The sequence below is a fragment of the Ursus maritimus genome, unplaced genomic scaffold (genome assembly GCF_017311325.1).
Source record: "Ursus maritimus isolate PB19 unplaced genomic scaffold, ASM1731132v1 scaffold_22, whole genome shotgun sequence".
In the NCBI taxonomy this organism is placed as follows: Eukaryota; Metazoa; Chordata; class Mammalia; order Carnivora; family Ursidae; genus Ursus; species Ursus maritimus.
This window is the reverse complement of record NW_024424675.1, coordinates 47,104,934-47,122,414: the sequence shown is the minus strand read 5'-3', so window position 1 is coordinate 47,122,414 and position 17,481 is coordinate 47,104,934. Positions and strand designations below refer to the sequence as shown.

General features: G+C 63.6%; 1 protein-coding gene across 8 annotated transcripts; it reads right to left on the bottom strand.

Annotated features, from left to right (window-relative positions):
• Positions 1–1,461: 1,461 nt before the first annotated feature.
• Positions 1,462–16,196, bottom strand: SLC17A9 (solute carrier family 17 member 9). Of its 8 annotated transcripts, none has more exons than XM_040638578.1 (13): positions 16,016–16,196; positions 10,610–10,807; positions 10,115–10,254; positions 8,583–8,682; positions 7,350–7,480; positions 6,699–6,795; positions 6,359–6,455; positions 5,608–5,695; positions 4,727–4,761; positions 4,235–4,350; positions 3,300–3,355; positions 3,112–3,141; positions 1,462–2,605 (listed from the first exon to the last, which is right to left on the bottom strand). In XM_040638578.1, the coding sequence occupies exons 1-13, from the start codon at positions 16,075–16,077 to the stop codon at positions 2,400–2,402; spliced, it is 1,356 nt and encodes a 451-aa protein (XP_040494512.1). In that variant the 5' UTR covers positions 16,078–16,196; the 3' UTR covers positions 1,462–2,399. The 8 variants fall into 8 exon arrangements, with proteins under 8 accessions (XP_040494512.1, XP_040494513.1, XP_040494514.1 ...); XM_040638579.1 differs by having other exon boundaries at positions 1,462–2,563; XM_040638580.1 differs by lacking the exon at positions 6,359–6,455 and having other exon boundaries at positions 7,370–7,480.
• Positions 16,197–17,481: the final 1,285 nt, after the last annotated feature.

The following is a 17,481-nucleotide window of genomic DNA, read 5'->3' as shown; positions in this document are numbered from 1 at the left end:
GGCTGAAGGAGGCAGGTGGAGCCCTACGCTCTTGGCCCTGCTGCTTCTGCCCGTATGGCCGCCAGACCCCGTCCCCGTCCACCAGTGAGACCTGCTGGAGCTGTTCACAGGGCAGGGACGTGTCCGAGCCCGCGTGCTGCAGCTAACACACCGCCCGCCTAGGGCTGCCCTGCCTGAGCACCCTGCCTGCGACCAGCACCCTCCCTGCCAGCAGCCATGTCCCCCAGACTCTGTGGAGCCCTGACCAAGGCCCAACATTGGCCTTGGGCAGGGGTAGGGGGAGTGCACCCAACCCCAGGATGGCATTCCAGACCAGGAATGCAGTGATGAGAGGAGGCTGGGCCCCTCTGCTTGGCACCAAGCCCATGTCCCCCAAATCCCACGGGTCAGCCTCCCTCCACCGACTTTGAGGAAATGACCGAAAGGGGATGTGATGTGGCATCCCGGAGGCCTGGGGCCTTGGTTTACACACGTGTGTCTTAGGCTCCCCTTCTGAGCAGACCCACCATCACCACCTGGGTCCCACATTCTTTCAGGGGCTCAGGGTCCGAGACCCTGGAAGGCTGAGTCACCACGGAAAGGGCCATCTCCTCGCTTGTGCTCTCAGAGAGCTTACGGCTCGCGGGTTAGAGGCACCCATGTTCGCAGCAGCATTATTCCCGACAGCCGAGGTGGAAACAACACAAGTGTCCATCCATGGAGGAACGGATGCACAAAGTGTGGCCCATCCACCCAGTGGAGTTCGGCTCAGCCAGAAGGAGGGGAATTCTGATACCTGCTACCACGCGGACACCCTTGGAGGACATGACGCTCGTGAAACAGGCCAGTCACTGAAGGACGAAGACTGCATGAGTCCAGCTCTGTGATGGTCCCAGAGCCGTCGCATCCACAGAGCGTGGATGGTGGGCGCTGGCGGCTGCGGGCGGCGCAGGGGAATGTCGCAGCATGGATGCGCCAGCCTGGACACACGCAGGTAGCGGCCACAAGGGCGGAGCTCAGCTCGTGTGTCCCAGGACCTGACCGTGCTTGGTGCCGCGGGATGTCAGCCGCGGGGAGTCTCCTGGGCTGGGCTCCTCCGCCATCGCCAGGGTCGCTCAGGGAAACCACCAGCCCAGCGGATACGAGGGCCTCCGCGGTAAAGTAACACTCCTGGCATGCCTACGTGAACGATTGGGCCAAATCCACGGAGGCCAGACCCAAGATCAGTGATGAGGAATCTTTCTTCCAGGTTCTTTCTGATCTGAAGTGGGGACACCGGAGAGAGAGACAGGGAAAGCTGCCCACCGTCCTTGCAGAGTGCACCCGGGGTCCCTGAGGGCGAAGCAGCACGCCTGCCCCGCCCCCACGCCCCCTGCCCCGTCGCCTCCACCATCTGCAACCCCTGCCAGCTTCCTAGGCAGCGAGCCCAACAAATCTTTGCTACATGTTATTCTTTTTAAAAAAGAAAGAGTAATAAAGTAATAGTCTTCCTTTTCCAGTTTAATAGCCATCATTTAAATAAGTCTGGGGTGGTTTTACCACATTCTTATTTTCTTTTTTCTACATATACATCTTGTAAGATCTGTTACTAATTCCCGAGATGACCAGCTCCTCTGTTAGGAGAGAGAGGGACGATGCAGGAGGGCTCCCTGGTCCCGGGAGCACGCTGGGCAGGAGAGGGACCCACAGTCCCCTTACTGCTGGCATCCGCGGGCGCCAGGGAGGCAGAACACGTCGCCAGTGCCAAGGGACCCACAGGGGATGCCAGGGGGTCCCCAAAGACGGGCGAGGGCATCTAGCGCACAGCCCACTGAGCTAGGGTCTCAGCCCGGCTTCTTGGAGAAGCAGAAATGCCACAGGCCCCTAACAGCCTTCATGAGAGCTGTGGTTCCCACCCAGGGGCAGTTCCCCTGGGGACACATGGTGATGCCGGAGCCAATGTTGGTTGCCATGACTGGGGGCGGTCACCTAGTAGGTGGGGGCCAGGGATTCAGCCACAGTGCAGAGGACAGCCCCCCTCACCCCACGAAGAATGATCTGGCCCCACGGGCCAAGAATCAAAGCAGAGCAGGTCTCAGGGGAAGTCCAGCCCGGCAGTGCCCCAGCCCCTGCAGTGACGGGCAATGCTCCCAGCGTGGTGACCACAGGGGTACGTGGATCTACGTGGAACAGACTGTGTGTGTGTAATGATGCAGCCGCGACTAGAAATACTAACTCCACTCACCCCTGACAGTCCACGAACCCTGAGGGGAGGGCACGATCACCTCACTGGAGAAACTGAGGCCCACCCAGGGCTGCCCGGCTCGGCTAGGGCTCGCCCTCCCTCTGTTCACACATCTGGAGTCAGGAGTGGGAGGCTCTCCAACAGAGCCCATCACCCCAAGGCAGACAGCACTGAAGGAACGGTCAGGCTGGGGCAGCTAGAGGTCCTCGTGGGTGGGGCTCAGGTCCACTCGCTGGGCCTCTCCAAACAGCAGGAAGGTGCACAGCCCCAGGCTGCTGACGGCAGCCACCAGGTTGAACATGGATGTCCAGGAGCCTGTGGTCTCGATGAGGTAGCCGCCCAGGCACACGCCCACGACACCTGCAGCAGATGGGGCAGGCGGGCCGAGCGCTCCAGGGCAGTCTAAGGACAGTGCCGAGGAGGGGAGCTGGCAGTGGGGTTCCAGGAGGGGAGGCCAGGGATGGCCTAAGGGACAGAAGCTGAACTCAGGGGTCCAAACCGCCGGGCCAAGGGAGGGCTGACATCAGAGGGTCTCAGAGGGCCAGAGACCTCATGGGCTGCCCAGGAAATTGCCCCTCACAGGTCCCTCTGCACCCCTCACAGGGAATGAGCCCCATCATTGTCATCCAGGCACTCAACCCCAGGAACCCTGGACCTCGAGGATTTGACTCACATCTGTGGGTCAAGTGGGGGCTGGGGTACCCACCATCAGAAAAGTGAACACCGTGGAAAGTGGTTGGGTTCTTGCCCTGGGCCAGCTCCGCGAGCTGCACTCCCCCCTCCCCACTGGTCTGTCACTGTGGGACCTTCGATACACCTCCATGCCCCGCCCTGCAGGTGGGGGTGCACGAGGGCGGGGGAAGACTCAGGGGCGGGGCCACCAGGAGGCACCCCCACTCGCATCTCACCTGCCAAGGCCCCAGCTGTGTTGGCCACACCTGTGAACAGGACAGAGGAAGAGAACAAGGACGGGTCACAGGAGGCCCCCCCTACCCGGGGGCAGCCCCTCGGGCCCAAGGAGGGGGCGAGGCTGGGTGAGCAATGCCTGGGGGGGGGAACAGCCACTTCCTATTCGAGCAGAAGCCAGTGGTCTCACCAAACAGAAAGCCGGCACAGGATGGGGCCAGGTCCTGGATGTTGACTGAAATGCCGCTGTGGGAAAGAGGAAAGAGTGACCCCCAGGTGGCTGCCACCCCCCTGAGCCCAAGGCTGGTCCTCTGAGCGCCTGGATCCTAGAAACTGCCAAGTGGGTTCTCAGAACCCAGCCCAGCCAAGGCCTGCCCATCACGCCAGGGCACCCGCCACGCCGGGGCTTGAGACCACACCAGGGTGCACAGCCCCAACAGGCCACCTGCACCCACCCGGCTGTCCCATCCGCACCACGACGCAGTGCAGGAACCCACTCCCAGGATGAAACAAACAGGAAGTCAAGCTTGTTCAAATGCACACTCAGGGCGCCTGGGGGGCTCAGTTAGGCGTCTGACGCTTGGTTTCCGCTCAGGGCATGATCTCAGGGTCAGGGGATGGAGCTCCGCGTCGGGCTCCGCACTGAGCTTGAAGTCAGCTTGATGTCCTCTCTCCCTCTCCCTCTGCCCGCCCCAAATGCACCCACGCCACACTCTCTCTCTCAAATAAATAAATAAATCCTTAAAAAAATGCACACTCATTTGCTGTCTACTAACTTGAAAAACATTAAGCGACCGATTCCTAAAACAATTTCCAGTGGTTTTCTTCGTCGAATGCTAGTGCTGCTGAGCAGCTCAGGGTGACCACTGAACAAGAGGAAAGAGGCCAGAGCGCGCTCCTCGGCGGAGCTCAGCATCTCCCCCCAGCCCTTCCCCAGGCACAAATTCAGTTTTACAAATGTCGCAGGTCCACGCCAGCTTGATACCTGGAAAAACTTCGGCCCCCGTGGCTTGCTCACGGGTGAGCCCTGAGCCAAGTGGCTTCTCCCACGCACCCAGGATGCAGGGTGCTGAGGGCGCCCGTGGGCAGCATGGGGCAGCCCAGTGGGAGGGGCGCCGCCCTTACCTGTGGTTGAAGGTCTGCAGGCCAATGGACGCTGATGCAAAGACCACAGACTTGCAGAAGCTCGAGGTGTGGCCCAAACACAGGGCAAAAACGCTGGACAGCCCGAGGCCCATCACCTGTGGGAGAAAGGGTGGGTGGCAGGGCACGGGCTGTGGTGCCCCCCTGGGGTGCCCGAGCAAAGTCAGGGGAGAAGCCCCTCCCAGGCCTGCCCCGGGGATGCGGGACACGAGCTTCATGAAAGCCGGCCCCACTAGTCGTACTGAGAGGGGAATGGGAGCAACCCAGGCCCAGACACATGTGCCAGGGCTCACGGGCACAGAGAACCCACAAACACAGCCGGGAGAAGTGCCTCAGGTCAGCCAGGCCGGCTCCCAGCACTGACCCAAAGCACCCTCCAAATGCTTTCTAGGTTGGGTGACTGGAGGTCACGCCTCTTGGGTCCCAGGAACCAAACAGGGGTGTCCAGAGAGGCCCATCCCACCACCTCCCTACCTGCATGAACTTCCGCACAGCGATGGTCCTGTAACCTGGACAGAGGGAGACGGGGAGACGGTCCCATTGGCCCATTTGTGCTGAGCCCCTGGTGGGGTCAGCCGGCAGGGCTGCAGAGAGGGAACACGGAGGGGAGGGACAGGCCCTGGGCTCAAGGTGGTGTGTCCTGTGTCACGCAAGAGGCGTGTGTACACGCATGTGAACATGAGCGTGTGTGTGTGAGAGTATGTACACGTGTGAGCACGTACCTGCCCCTGGTGTCCTGTGTCCTGGGTGCGTGTGAGCGTGTGTGAGTGCCGCGTGCATGCATGTGCACACATGTGAGCGTGTGTGTGAGCGTGTCTATCCCGCACCGGGCATGCACCTAGAGGACCCTCTAGGACACGGTCAAGCAGACACGCAGAAGGAAGGCTGCTGGGATGGTTACAAATGTGCTTTCTTCACGTTTCTCCAAATCCTCTCCTTCTCCCCCCTCGAGTGGGTAGCACCTTTGTAACTAGAAAGGACTAACGTCTAAGTGTGCGTGGCTGTGAGCTCCTCGTCCTCGGGGTGTTCACTGGGTCCTGGGCTCACACACTCAGCCCACCCGGACCTATGACCTCTGACCCCACCAAATGCCCTTTCCTCCTCCAAAGACGGTTCAGCCCCCGGGGAGGAACTCCACGGTCACAGGACTCGGATCCTCTCATGGTACCCAAACCCCTCAGGGAAACAGGCTGGGGGAGGCCAGCTCTGAAGGGATGGGGTCCCACGCTGACAGGAGGTCCTCAGGGGGCAAGGCCCCTTCCCATCCCTGTAGAATCGCCCAGGAGGGGTGCCTCCCACCCCCCGAGGGTGGCCAAGCCGGGCTGGTTCCCAGCGGTCCCTCCCCTGGGGCTCACCCTGATTGATAAGATGGTCAGAGAGAAACCCGCTGAACAGACTGGCGGGAATCGCCACCAGCCAGGGCACCACGTTGAAGACCCAACCCTGCAGGGAGGAGGGAGGCCTCAGAGGGGACAGTTTGCACAGGCCCAGTGGCTGCCCAAGGCCGCCGATGCCCAGGAAGGCTCTCCTCGCCCACAGGCTGGGTTCCCGGGCTCAGGGGCCTACCTGGCCCTAACTGTCCCCCACCCCGGATGAGCTCCAGGTCCACCAGCGCTGTCTCCCTGCAGGCCGAGTCTCCCTCGTGGCTCCCCACACCGTGACCGGGCTGAGCTGGGGGTGCAGGCCCACCCTGGGGATTTGCTGCTTAGGGGGTCCTGGTCACCAGACGGGGAGGGTGGCCAGGCATCTGGGGTGACATGAGCCAAGCTGATGGGCAGGGGACACCCCTGCCCATGTCATGACCCCCACCTGGCCCATGCTCAGAAACGACCATCCACAGACTGGCCCCTGAGCTATAGGGGCAGCCGCACGCGGTCCATCCAGGGAGCGAATGTCGCGGCGGCGGTAGGAAGCCGCCCTGTCCTTTGCCAGCACATGCCAGGCCAGAGGTGCCAACCGTGAGCTTGGGTGGGGTCCTCTCAGGGCCATGAGCCCGTGTGGCCGGAACTCACACACGATCCAGGTGGAACCAACGGCCCCCGTGCATGCCAGGCACTGGCTCGCTGGCCCTCCCTCACCCCGTGAGTGCCAGGGCGGCCCACCCACCTTGGAGCTGGGGAATGTCTCCTTAAAGAAGGTGGGCAGCCAGGAGAGGAGGATGAAGAAGGAGCACGCGGACGACAGCTGGGAGGAGATGGCCGCCCTGCGGGACAGGCGCCAGGCTCGGGGTCTGCATGCCCTGGGCTGCACACGGGGCCCCTGTGAACACTGCCCCCCCCGCCCCCAGGGCCCGAGGGCGTGGAGCTCAGGAGCCAAGGGTGGACCCACGCCCGTGTAGGCTCTGGGGGCATCTACGCCAGGGAACACCCGAGATCCGCCAGGCTTCACCCCATCCTGCCGCACCCCTCACCCCCCATCACACCGTGGTCCCAAGACACCGGCTCACCAGACGGAGGGCTTTCGGAAAAGCTGTCTCCAGGGAACTTTGGTGTGCCTGGACACCGGCAGGCCTTGCGCCAAGACGCCCAAGGCCAGGATGAGATCTGAGGGGAGCAAGGTGTTTCTACGTGAAAGCTACTCAGAACCGGGGACAGCATTGCTTGTGGCCGACCGGCTGGGGCGGGGGGAGGCAGCTCCTGGGGGGCCGGCGCCCTGACAACTCTGTGGCCCTGCCCGGCTGTGTGTGGGTCCCATCGTGTCATCCTCCCGGCGAGCATCTTGGGTTATCGGCATTTACCTTTGAGGGTCAACGCCTGTGTTGAGTCTGAACAACATTTCTCAGTCCTTCCCCTGCCCTTGGATCCCCCAAGCCCTTCTGCCTGCCCTCCTCAGACCAGCTGGCCCCCCAGGCGGCCAGTGCCCGGCAGGCAGCTGTCCCTGCGTGCCTGCGTCTGCCCAGGCACAGCTCTCAGGCCAGAACCTGGCCAGAACCTGGCCAGAGCTGGCACTTTCCTCAGCCTCCAGACGGAGCAAAGCCACAGCTCAGGGTCCTGCGTTCGGCGGCTGATGGGTGGCTGCTGGAGGGGACGGGCACCAGGCCCTGGCCCCTCCCTGGGCAGCTGCGTTTGCCGGCAGTCGCCCACCGGGCCACGGTTACCTTTTTCACTCAGCAGGTACCTGTACACGTAACACACCCACAGCAGGGTGAGCCCGCCGGAGAAGTAGAAGACGCTCGGCCAGCCGTACCAGTCCAGGAGCAGGGAGCCCATGGCCCCTGTCACCAGTGTCCTGGAGGACAGACAGCAGCGTGGCCGTGACCCCGGGCTGCCCCCAGGCAAGGCGACGCCTCTGAGAACCCCCACCCCCCGAGGGCACAGCCACACGGCTGCCACGTGGCACGAGGGCCGTGTTGCTTTAAATTCTTGCTTCCAGGCCTTCAGTCGGCCTCCCATTGTTGTGTGGCTCCTGCGAAACTAAAAAAGGTGGCAAACAAGCAGGGATGGTGTTGGGAACTCAGACAAAACCTCCACGCTGCCCAGCCGCACGGGGCGGACAGGCTGAAAGTCTCAGACTTCTACAAGCACAACGCCAGGACGCCCGGACGCCCGGTGGCTCCCGGGGTCCCAGACACCCCCGTGGGGCCTCCCTTCCCGCACGCCCGGCCGTCTGCGGAGCTCCAGCCAGGACGGAGGAAGGAGAGCGGGGCCAGCAGCCCCGGGGGCGCCTTCCCCTCAGAGCCTCTGTGGGCAGAGTCTCTCCCTGTGTGTCCCAGGCCCAGGGCACCGGCCGAGGCAGGATTTCAGGAAAACAGCACATCTTTCTTTGTGCAAGTTTGCCCCACGAAGCTTATCCAGAATTCCCATTCCACAGGGCGCCCCCGGTTTTCATTTGGGCTGCTCCTGGCCCTCCCCAGGCACCCCGACCCTCTGACTTCTTGCCCACATGCTGGTGGCAGTGACGCCCAGGGCCTGAGCCCAGGGGCAGCGAGGCCCCTTCAGCACAGCAACATGGCCCTTGTCCCCACGACAGGCCTCCATGCGGGAGCACGGGAATCATGTCTGGACCATGCCCAGTGCCCCCCAGAGCAGCACGGTCGCCTCCCCCAGGGGACGGCACCCCCTCGGGCTCCCCCAGTGCAGATAAAAGGGGACTTGGTGGAACGGCCACTGCCCCGGCCCACGTTCTGCACCCCAAAGCCACACCAGCTGCCCAGGGCCCGGGGACGGCTCAGGGGCAGAGAAGCACTTCGCCCAGGGACGGCGGGTCTCCCGCAGCACAGAACCAGCCGCTCCCCATCATCCCGAGCCGCAAATGCGCCCACGTGGCCTGTCCGGGCCCAGACCCCACGGGCGCACCCTCTATGCCCTGGGCCCCCTGGGCCGGGACTTACCCGAACTGGGAGCCAGCCCCCACAGCACTGTAGGTGAAGGCTCGCTCGCTCTCTCGTACCTTCTGGGACAGCAGGCTGGTCAGCGCCGGGAAGTACACGCCTGAAACAAGCGGAGAGCTGTATGTCCACACCAGTCACCCAGGCCCAGCGAGGGAGGCCCGCTAGGGCTGGGAGCCAGGCTGGGAAGCTCCCCCGGGGTCCCTCCATGATGACTCAAGTGTGGGGTGTCCTTCTTGCTCACCTGACCCCCACGGGACCAGCAGGACTCAGCTAAACACTCTCCGTGGGGGGGACAGCTATGCTCACGGTCAGGCCACCAGCGTGAGCTGTGGGAACAACTTTGGGTCCCAGCTGGCGGTCCTACCGCCATCACCCTGACGCTGGCCTCGGGGACCCCCGGCTCCAGTGTCCTGGCGCTGACACCCACACTCCGCCCATGCTCACCCATGCTCGCCCACGCTCCTACCACGGCGCACCTACGGCCCTGTGCAGCCGCAGGGCTCCATGTGACCGCGCTCTGCGCGCCCCCAGCGGTTGCCGTGGGGGGCAGGGAAGGGAGCTTGGCCCCTCCCTGCAGGTTTCCTTACAACTTCCTGTGAGCCTACAATGATATCAAAATCTGATTGTGATTTTGATTTTCAAAATCTGATTTTGTGGCTCCCTTTTCTATGCTTTTCTCTAAAAGCACCAGGAAACACTAAGAGGCCATGAGGCCATGGCAGTGAGACGGGGCTTGGCTTTCTCATTAGGGCCCTGTCCCCCAGCCCACGCCAAGTGCCACCAGTCACCCAGAGTGATGGCTGCCCCTCGAGCCCCGTACTGGGCCACAGACTGGCCTCCCAGGAAGATGGGGATGTGGCCTGAGCTGAGGGCCACCTGGCTGGGCGCCCAGAGAGCCGGCTTCTGCCCAGAAAACCCCTCCGGCATCTGACAGCCCAGCCACAGGACCGGCCACAGGCCACATGTGCAGTGCGTGGAGTGAACTTGCAGGAGCCAACTGCGCATGAGCCAGACTGCTAGGGCCGGTCAGCGACCGGGGGCCTTGGCCCGGGGACAGCTCTGCCCAGCAACACGCAGACACAGCACATCCCCGCCGCGCCGGGGGCCAGTGGCGCTAACAGCTGCCACAGGCCAAGCTGGATGCCACCAAGTCTCTGGGGCAGACTCTTTGGCAGAGGAGGGCGTCCAACATCAGAACGTGCCAGACTGGGAAGTGTTTCTAGAGAAGGCACAGTGCTCCAGCGTCCAACCAGCCCACGAGAGCAGCGGAGAGCAGGCAGCCGCCAGCCGGCTCTGTGCTCCTACCGCCCCGCCCAGGGCCGCACTGCCAGGCCTGACGTCCGCGACCTTATCAGCGGCCACACAGAGAGGCTGATAGGCCTTCTCTGATCTAAGGCACACCATATGCGGGAGCACACGCGAGGACATGTATGTGCCCGCACGTGCGTACACGCGTGTGTGGACAACACGTGTGCACCCGCCTTGCTCTCCCACGGCTGAGACCGGGGAGGGAAGCTACGAGGCAGCCCTACCTTGGAGCAAGCCCGTGAGGATGCGAGAGAAGGTCATGAAGACCAGGTGGGCGCTGCTGAGGTGCGCGAGCAGCGGGGTGGCGGCCGTGATGAAGCCCCAGGCGGAGGCGGACAGCACGATGACCTTCTCACCACCGATCCTGGACAGGACAGGGGGACAGCAGGACAGTGACGGGAGCTGTGCAGCCAGGCGGACCGGCAGGCCGCGAAGATCTGCTCAGAGCAGCCCCCGGGTGGGCGCTGCTGCCCCGTCCTCCTCTGCAGAAGAGGCGACGGTAGGAGTGCAGGTGCAGCCTGTCTGTCCCAATGAGCACCCCCTGGGCTGCCGGGGGCTCCTCCAGGGGGAGCTGTGCACCTGTGCCTGCCCCCGACCGCCTCCTCGCGGAGCTCCGGAGCTCCGGTCTCCCAGGGATGTCTTGCTCTGGGCGGGGCCCTTCTCGCACTCCTCCTGCCCAAGGGCAGCCCCAGCCCTGCGCGGGGAGCAGCGCGGCTCACCGGTCCCCTAGGTGGCCGCCCACCACCTGCGTCAGGCAGTAGCCCCAGAAGAAGCTGCTGAGCACGATGCCGGCCTCCTTCTTGTTCCAGCCGAAGTCCTGGCTCATGGAGACGGTGCACACGGGCATGCTGACGCGGGCACAGTACAGCAGGCACGTGCCCAGCAGCAGCGTCCCTGTCCACGCCTGGCACTCGGGCCTGCAGGAGAGAAGGGGCTGCGTCAGGCCCGGGGGCAGCGTGGCCGCCGTGAAACCCCTCCATCCTCCCGTCTGTGGCTCCGAGAGCACAGGCCGGTACCGGAAACGAGCCACTCACAGCAGCAGAGGCTGGGAACAGCGGGCCGGCCGGCAGAAGGGCTGGTGAAACCAACCGCAGCTGGAGGGTTGTACCCTCTGGGACCGGCCGTCAGGATCCAAGCGTCCAGGTCCCACGTGGCCGACAGCTCTGTAACCCGCCCAGGGGGCCCCGAGGCTGAGGCCAAAAGGGAGGGCCTCCCACAGGGTGGGAGCAGGACACTGGGTCCCCAGAGGGTCCCAGGAAGCGGTGTCTGCCCAGCAGAGGACTTCAGGGCAGGCGGTGCCGGGTGGCCAACAGGGGCACACAGCACCGCTGGGACGGTCAGCTCTGGGAGAACCTGGGCAGGAGTGAAGCTGCGTGGGGAGGTGGCCAGGCAGGTGTCCATAGAGGGACGGTCCTCGAAACTCCTGGCTAGTGCTCCGTGACTGTCCGTGAGACCAGGGAAGTCAGAAACTGCCCGGGGAGGGGATGACAACCCCATGCATGTGGGACCCTGAATGGGGTCCGGGGCATCAAAACAAACGGCAGAAAGCTCAACAAACGACGGGCTTCGGCTCCGAGTGCCTCGTGGACATTCGCGGACGGGACAAAGGCAGGACACGGACAGCTGTGGCGGGAGGTGCGTGGGGCACAGGGGACCCTGGACCCCTCAGGGTGACTCTGGAAATCAAGGCTATCCTCAGAGACAAAGCTGACTTTTCAACGATGAGAGAGGGAGGAGCTGTGGGCGCCATTCGTGTGGGTGGGGATGGGGGGGCGCCGCGGGGGGCTTGCGATATCTCAGGCAGTGGGCGTGACGCCGAGGGGCGGGTGGGGAGGACAGCGGAGAGGTCCCGAAGCAGACTGGCAGGGAGCTCAGGGGTCCCACCCGCCCTGGACAGGCCCAGTGGGCACAGGAGCAGGCAGCTGGCCCCTCCCTGGGGAAGGATGATCTCCAAGGCCTGAGGGCACCTTCTGGCCAGCGGGTGGTGCCCACGGCCGGATCAATGGGCCTGATAAGATGTGCCTGTTACCCCACAGACAGGCCCCAGACTGGCACAGGGCCCGCCTCGCTGGGGGGAGAACTGGCCAGCGTCATGTCAGCAGGGTGGACGGCTGACCGTAAGAGCCGTCCTGGGGACTCATCATGGGAGCACGGGTTTGCACCTGCCATCCGTGGCCCACTGCCACCCTGGGGCAGCCGTAGCAGCCACGGCTAGCCCGTGCACGGCTCTGGTTGGGGCTGTGGACCAGCCTCTTCAAGCCTGTCTCCTCATCAAGGAAGGTCTCAGGCCCTATGACATCTGCCTCTTCATGGGTCAGTAAACAGCAGAGTGACCATCAGTTCCCGATATCCCAACAAGGAGCCATTGTGACGGCCCAGGAAGGAGGCAAGGCAACCGTGTCCACGTCCTCCGGCCGGCATGGCCACGTGGGTCCACGTCCCCTTGCAAACCACCGTGTACTTTTCCATAGTCAGGGAGGAGGAGGCACTCTGTCTGGCCAGGCCTGTGACGGGGCCATCCCTCCTTGGCTGCTGCCCTCTGAAGCCAAGGAGCCACTGCCCTTGAAGAGGCCGCAGTCCCCCCAGCAGACACAGCTGATGCGAGGTTCGACACCATCACTCGGGGGTTTTGGGGTGAATGACCAAGTTCCAACAGCCCAGCCTTCTGTCCCCCAGCAGACCTGTATCCGTAGGCCAGGCCCCATCTGGGGTTTGGGAATTCCGGGTCCAGCGTGCCTTCTGAAGCCAAGGAGCCACTGCCCTTGAAGAGGCCGCAGTCCCCCCAGCAGACACAGCTGATGCGAGGTTCGACACCATCACTCGGGGGTTTTGGGGTGAATGACCAAGTTCCAACAGCCCAGCCTTCTGTCCCCCAGCAGACCTGTATCCGTAGGCCAGGCCCCATCTGGGGTTTGGGAATTCCGGGTCCAGCGTGCCAGCCAGCTCTCAATGGGGCCCGTGGCGTGGCGCAGTAGAGAGCTCTGCAGGCGGAGAGGCTGGGGCGCTGTCTGGGCGCACCCCTGGGCCACCATTCCTCCACCTGCACAGTGAAGAGGTGGGACCACGGATTTCAAGCCTGGTCTCTGAGTGTCTGAGGGGTGCCATGGGTGGGATTCCGGGGCACCCTCTGCTGCTCTCTGCGCTTACCTATGAGTCCAGTGGGAAATAGGGTCCTGTGCTAAAAATACACCCAGTCCTGTAATTCCAGAAACCGGACACCAGACCCTGCTTTGGCTGAGGCTGGGGGAGGGCGCTCCACTAGGAAACTGCCCGGTGACCCCTCGTCATCATGCCCCCCCCCCACTTCCTGGTTCTTAAAATGCTCCCGGAATGATTCAGAAGCCCAGACAATGGGGCAGACCCGACAGGTCTCAGTGGCCTCCCCAGCTGAAGACGCCAGCATGGAGGGGCGGACCCACAGGGCAGCTCACCAGCTCTCCCTCTGGGCTAGTTTTCCATCCAGAACCAAAGACCACAAGGCGGTGGCAGGGCAGGGACGTGGGGGGTGGGCATCTGCACTTGCTCAGTGCCCATCGGACATGGACGCGGGACCCCTGGGCGTTGAGACCACTGCAGGTTCCGGGATTCCAAACCTGAAGATGACCAAGCTGCCCCGTGAGCACCTCACCCCGGGTGTCCCTCCCGAGGGCAGCAGTCCTGTCGGAGATGTTGCTCCTTCAAGCAAACGCCCCTGCGGGCCTTACCAGGGAAGGACAGACCAACACAGTCAGGCCAGCTGCCGGCCTGAACCCAGCTGGCTGCAGCCCGTGGAGCCCCTGGGGGTGTGCCTGCCCTGCAGCATTGCCATGGCCCCCAGATGCCCCATCCCGGGACACCCACACGGGCCCACAGTGCTCCTGTGCCCCTTGCTGGGGTCCCCTGCAAGCGTCACTGTGCCCTGCCTGAGGGCGCTAGAATGGCAGGGCGTGGGAGCAAAGACAGCCACAGCCCAAAGGTGCCTTGCAAAGGAGCTTTATTCCTTTCTGTGCTCGGAGCCGTGGAGGGTCACCTGCACCCAGCAAGCCCACCTGGCCCTCAGGAGCCTCTCACTGGTGACCCCGAGAGCCTGGCTGTGTTTGCTCTCTGGGTGGTACGTCCAGTTAGAAACACCGGAAGGCCAGCTGAGGCTGACCTGTTCTGGAAGGTTGGCCGGTACCTAGAATACAGTGCTGCCCCTTGGCCTCCTTATGACCACAGGACGCCAAGAAAGGCCCCTCAGCATGCAGGCAAGCAGTGTGCTCCGAGCCTGTGTGGGGCCAGGTGCTGTGTGCTTCCTCCCTGGGCCCCAGAGGCCCCCCAGGCCCTGAGCTGGCGGGCAGTGCCAGCTAGGCAACAAAGTGACTTCCTCTATAGCTGGTGGGAACACAGAACAAGGAAGTCTGGCTGGAGGCGGCGACCCGCCACGGACAGCTGCCCGAGGGCTGGTTAGCACACCAGACCCAGACTCTTGAGCCTGCGGAGGGCTGTTTGGGAACAAGAGGCTACGGCAGGATGGGCCAGGAAAGCTTCATCCTGCTCACTTTGACCGGTCCTGAGCCTCAGGTCCGTGCCTCCAGCTCATCGGAATGCTTCCTGTGAACCTTCTAGAACCTTCTGCTTCCTGCCAACAGCCCCTGTGCCTGAGAAGCATCCATGGCTGAGTAAATGCGTGGTCACGTGGCACCTCGATTCAGAAAAGGGCAATGTGCCGGCGCCGCAGGCCAGGAGAGAACACACAGGCCCAAGGCTGCCCCCACCCCAGGGATGTGGCTGAGGAGTGGCGGCCCTGCCTCCCGGAGCCACGAGAGCAGACGTGTGGTTGTCGATGCAGAGGCCATGCCGTGCTGGCTGCAATAAACAGCCACGCTTACTGTGACTGATGGGATTGTCCACTCGGGTGGGGACCGCCTTGTCCCAGCTGAGCCCGGCTCCACCCAGGACCCCACAGACCCCTCCAGAACTTGCCAGGTGCCTCGCCTGCCAAGGGCCTGGGGAGCTGCAGCTGCTCCTTCCTGAGCCAGGCACAGAGGGAAGACGTTAAGGCAGGGCCAGCCAGAGCCACTGAAACAGAACCTGAGAGGGAAGTTTGCAGAACATTCTACAGCCCTGGGCCACAACCCTCTCTGCCCACAAGGCCGTGAAGCCCGGCCTGCCACCTGCATCAGCACCTCAATAACCGGGACGGCAGGGAGGGAAGACGAGAGCGAGGCAGGCCTCAGGGCGCTCCTGGACCCGGCCATACCCCAGGGTGCAGCCCCCTGTCCCAGTGGATGCCTGGCGGGGAGACTGGGCCCTTCTCCGCCCCGCTGTCCACACCCTTTCCTACAGGAAACTTCCGGCTTCACAATGTCAGCCTTTCTCCATCGTCCCCACTAGCTTTGCCCTCATCTTGCCCCAGCATCAGTGGGGCGGGGGTGGCTGCCCCTTAGAGGCTTCCTGCAAGCCTGTCCCGGGGACGCAGGGGCAGGAACCAGCCATCGCCCTACAGGGAACAGGCTCCCTGGGCACTCGGAGCTGGAGGTGGACTGGCATTAGGATCCCAGGGCCCGACTTTGGACCCAGGGTCCAGCTGGCTTGTCTGAGGGGCCATGGACCACAGAACCAGAGCAAGGGCTGAGGCACGGTGGTCTGGGACTCCTCAGAGAGTCCCCACCTCATTCTTGGTTGCTGTGTGTCCCTGGGGACTCCTGAACCTGGCAGTGGTGTGGACACAGATATAGAAAGGAGTGGGCCCAGGCCCATGGAGATCTGTCCACAGCACACAGCTGCCGGGTGGGGCAGGACTCAGCCACCCCCCCTGACAGGCTCCCCGGCTGCCTGTGAGTGACCCTCTATTGCTCTTCCTTGCCCTCAGGCCTGGAAATGCCTGTGGTCCTTCCTGGCAAGGTCAGTTCCAGGACTCAGCTATGCCTGTGAGCTCCCTCTCCACCATCCGGGATGATGCCTCCTGCCCCCAGGCAGGCCTCCTGGGATACCTCCTGCCTGCACAACCACCGGGACCCTGGCACTCGGAGGGAGGAGGGTCCTGGGTTGGGTCTGGGTACTGGTATGCGGACAGCCAGGAAGTGCGCGACCCCAGGTGGAAGGAGAGTGGCCTCGCCCCCTCCCCAACCCGCGCCCGCCCCGCTCCCACACCTTGACCCCACCTGGACCACTGGGCGTCCTCGGCCCCGTCCCTGCGGGCCTCCTCTGGCGGCAACGGCTGCATGGGGGGGCGGCCGTCCGCGGGCGCAGCGCGTCCAGGTCCGGCTCCGGCCTGGCTGACCCACACGGGGCAGCACCGCCCAAGGCCACGTGTCAGTCCCAGCGGCGCTTCCGTCTGGCGCTCCTAGGACGTGTCGCCCCCAGATGGCTACCGCGGAGGGCGGGTGGGGCGGGGCACACCACTTGGTCCCCGCCCCCGCGCTCCGCAGGCGGCTGTCAGGGTCCACCTCCCTGCTGCTCCTGGGGGCACCCGCGCAGGCAGGGAGGGCGCCGGGTTACCTGCCGCGGGCTGCACAGATTGGGCTGTGGAGGGGTTGTGGAGGGGCCTAGCTGGGTGGTCCTGGCCCCGGGGCGTTTGGACTTTGACCTTGGACACATGCCTGCGAATTGGGGGATGGTAGTGGTCCTCTTCCCCACCCCAGCCCCGCCCGTCACAAGGCTGTGCACACTGGCACTGGGGACAAATTCACAGAGTGCAAGAACAGTAAGAGTCAAGGGTAGCCAATTCTTAAGATGGCTCTTTGGAGGTGGGCTCCAGCTGTCACCCTGAGCCAGCCTGCAGTGGGCAGCTGACTGGGCAGTGTTCACGCAACAGGCCGCTGCAGAAGGGGTCAGAGTTCCCCACAAAGGTGTACCGAACATGCAGGCTCTGCCAGGCCCCAAGCCGGCCCCTGGGGTCTTCACTCTTGGGGGGCTTCACATGTCCACGTGAAGGACACAGCCAGCACTGAGAGCAGTGTGCATGCTGGGACTCAATGGCAAGGAGTGGCCTCCTGGACACACTGTGCTTCCCTGCGCTGCAGCCTCCTCGCCCCCCCTCCCCGCCCCCGCCTCAGTCCACCAATCTCGCAGTAGCCTGGCCAACGTTCCCAAGGCTTCGCACTGCCCTTACAACAACGAGACCAGACTGGGAACACCCCCACAGCATAGGGCCCGCCTTCCCCACCCCCAGCCTGCAGAGCCAGCCCCACTGCATGGAGCGGTCGGGCTGGGTCTCCCCGGTGCCCCCTCCCCCATGTGCGCAGGATGGAGAGAGGCACGGATCCATCTTTTGAGCATCTAATGGTAGAAGGAAACAAGGTCACTGTATGATTTCACTGGGAACCAGAAAGATGAACTTTACGATAATAAATGAATTTAATGCAATATAAGTTCTACGTGTGGAATTGAGGGTCCTGAACAGTTCGTCCTTTTCAAAGTGCTGGTGAGTCTTGAAAACACTGCTGTCCAACATCTGTTTCACACAAAACACCCTGAACGCCCAGAGATGAAGGGCTCCCTGGGCCGGAGTCTGGAGCCGAGCAGGGACCAGCACTGCCCCCTTACCCTTGGTCTGTGTGCTCCTGCAGCCCGCCCCCACCCCCAGTCCCCGGGGCGCCTGCCGCCCAACCGGGAGTCCTCGTGATCC

What these genes read in the sequence shown, in the direction of transcription:
- SLC17A9 (XM_040638578.1), bottom strand. Translation starts at nt 16,077, where the DNA reads ATGCAGCCGTTGCCGCCAGAGGAGGCCCGCAGGGACGGGGCCGAGGAC. An exon ending in TGACCATCTTATCAATCAGG is followed by an intron (nt 4,762 to 5,607) that starts GTGAGCCCCAGG and finishes CCCTCTGTCCAG; the next exon opens with GTTACAGGACCATCGCTGTG. An exon ending in CACAGCTGGGGCCTTGGCAG is followed by an intron (nt 2,606 to 3,111) that starts GTGAGATGCGAG and finishes CACTGTCCTTAG; the next exon opens with ACTGCCCTGGAGCGCTCGGC.